We start from the raw sequence: 2,345 nt of genomic DNA, 5'->3' as shown, positions 1-2,345 counted from the left end.
AGGAGTGGCTGGTGGGTTTGAACTGCCAGCCTTCTGGTTAGCAGTCAAGTGCCTTAGGCACTATACCATCAGAACTCCTTAGCAAAGACTAGGTCCCTGTAAATACTATTGAATAAAGGGATTAATCCAACTCCTATTCCTTACATAACCAAGAGAAATAAAGAGCTATCAAGAATCATTTCAAGGAATTACTTGTCATATTCCTAGGAAATTCAGATAAAATTAAAAAACTACTAGATTCATGCAGCTGACTCCCAGTGGAAATAAATTCAGATAGTTAGGCCAGATTCCACCACATCTTACATATCTCAGGATGAGTTAATGCTACAACTTCTAACTAGCTATCAAGGTATTACTATTTCAAGGCATCTTTATATGTATAAAGAAGATCTGGTTGCGCAGTGGTTAAAGAATTTGGCTGCTAACCAAAAGGTCAGTGGTTCAAACTCACCAGCCACTCCATGGGAGAAAGATCAGGCAGTCTGCTTCCATGCAGATTTACAGTCTTGGAAAGTTCTACTCTGTCCTACAGGGTTACTTTCAGTCACAATTGGCTCAATGGTAACGGGTTTGGTTTGGTTTTAGTTTTGTCACGTATTACTAAAATTCATTTTAATAATAAGGCTCCTGTCTTAAACTCTGTCAGAAACTTTTTAAAACTAATTAGGCAGTAAAGAAATAAGCAAGATTGAATATAAAAAATAGGTTAATAAATAATTGAAACAATATAGGTCACTCTGAGCAAGAAAAGCAAAGCTCCAGATGGAAGACACTGCTGCAACCAAAACATTAAACAGCAGGCGACAGGTTCAATGATTCCTATCTTCCCTCAAAACTTGAAGATGCAGAGATAGCATGACTATATGCATAAAGGTGATAAGGAATCACTTGACTTATTAATTTTTCACTTTTCTAGAGATAAGGTTGGCAATTTTGCAACCTGTATTATGAAATATTTTGTAATTTTAAAAATCAGCTCCAATCTGGGTATCTCCAATACCTTTATCTAGAGTTCTAATATTCTCTAACATGTGAGTGAAGTTGACTATTATAAAGATAGCTGACTCAACATAGCACTTTAAATAAAACTAGGTTATTAAGTCTGAAGCTCAGGCATATCCCAAGACACAGAATGAAACATAAAAGTGGTAAGTGTGAACTCTCTACTTAGTCCTTCATATAATTTTTACTGTCAACTGCTTTTTGAAATTATAGACAAATTTAGGATTTCCTTATTCTTTTCTCCTTCAGTCACATCTAGAAAGGGCCTGACCATTAAAAGTTTAATTTTATATATCTACTCTGTTTTCCAGAAAAATGAAAATATTTCTAAGTTTGTTAAAATCTACCAGATAATCAGTTCAGATACCTACCTAATCTCAACTAGCACATCTTAACATGGATCACAGTGCCCTTTCTTCTTGTTTATATTTCTAGTTTCTCTATGTGATTTTAACTATTAGCAGATGATATATATTTTTAGCTGAAATTTCAGCTAACATCACACAAAGGTGATTTTATACTTATTCGCCAATGAGTCCACCTAGGATCCTATGAAGAGACATTGCAGTGTTACCTGGATGAGAGTGCATCTTACCTCTCTTGGCTTACTGGCAATGGCAATGCTACCATCTTTGTTGTATTTGATCGGTGACCCTCCTTCTTGTATCAGAGTCCCATACCCTGTGCTGGTGTAAAATGCAGGAACTCCAGCCCCACCTGCACGAATCCTCTCTGCAAGTGTGCCCTACAAGTGAACAACCAATATCAACAAAAAAAAGTTAATTTAGCACATTCCTGTATGTGGACACAGAAACATTTACACAGCTTCTACTTCCTAAACCAAAAACAGCAAGCCAGTTGCTGTTGAGTCAATTCTGATTCATGATGACCCCATGTGTTTCAGAGCAGAACTGAACTCCACAGGATTTTCTATGGCTGGGACCTTCCGGAAGGAGACTGCCAGGCCTTTTTCCCAAGGCATCACTGGGTGGATTCAAATGCCCAACCTTTGAGTTAGTCTCTGAGTCTCAATTGCTTGTAACACCTAGGAACTCCTTCTTCTCTTGTCTTGAAATTTTAAAAAGAACCTCACATTGTACACTAGTATGAGAATTTCACTAACACTGCATGCTGGAAGATCAATTTAAAAAAAATAATAATACTGCCTCTCTAGACAGCAATCTCTCTATTCTAAACCTACATTCAAAATGTAAAGCTTTATGTGCACAGTCATGTTTTCTGCTTCCATGCCTCCCACTGGTTTCCTGACATCACATTCTATTATCAGTCTAATTTTAATATTTTAAAATCAACTTTTGAATATGAATTATGTACATTTACCT

At 36.5% G+C, this 2,345-nt stretch overlaps 1 protein-coding gene across 1 annotated transcript in view; it reads right to left on the bottom strand.

Moving 5' to 3' along the window:
* Positions 1-2,345, bottom strand: part of OXCT1 (3-oxoacid CoA-transferase 1) — a 242,960-nt gene that overhangs the window by 193,795 nt on the left and 46,820 nt on the right. Inside the window, exon 5 of the mRNA XM_007950532.2 lies at positions 1,598-1,747. Coding sequence (XP_007948723.2) covers positions 1,598-1,747 — 150 coding nt within the window. The remainder of the gene's footprint in view (positions 1-1,597; positions 1,748-2,345) is intronic.

Source organism: Orycteropus afer, unplaced genomic scaffold (genome assembly GCF_000298275.1).
Source record: "Orycteropus afer afer isolate SDZICR_OR568_19922 unplaced genomic scaffold, OryAfe1.0 scaffold00275, whole genome shotgun sequence".
NCBI lineage: Eukaryota > Metazoa > Chordata > Mammalia > Tubulidentata > Orycteropodidae > Orycteropus > Orycteropus afer.
Note: the sequence above shows the minus strand (reverse complement) of the source record. Positions and strands in the feature narration are given on the sequence as shown.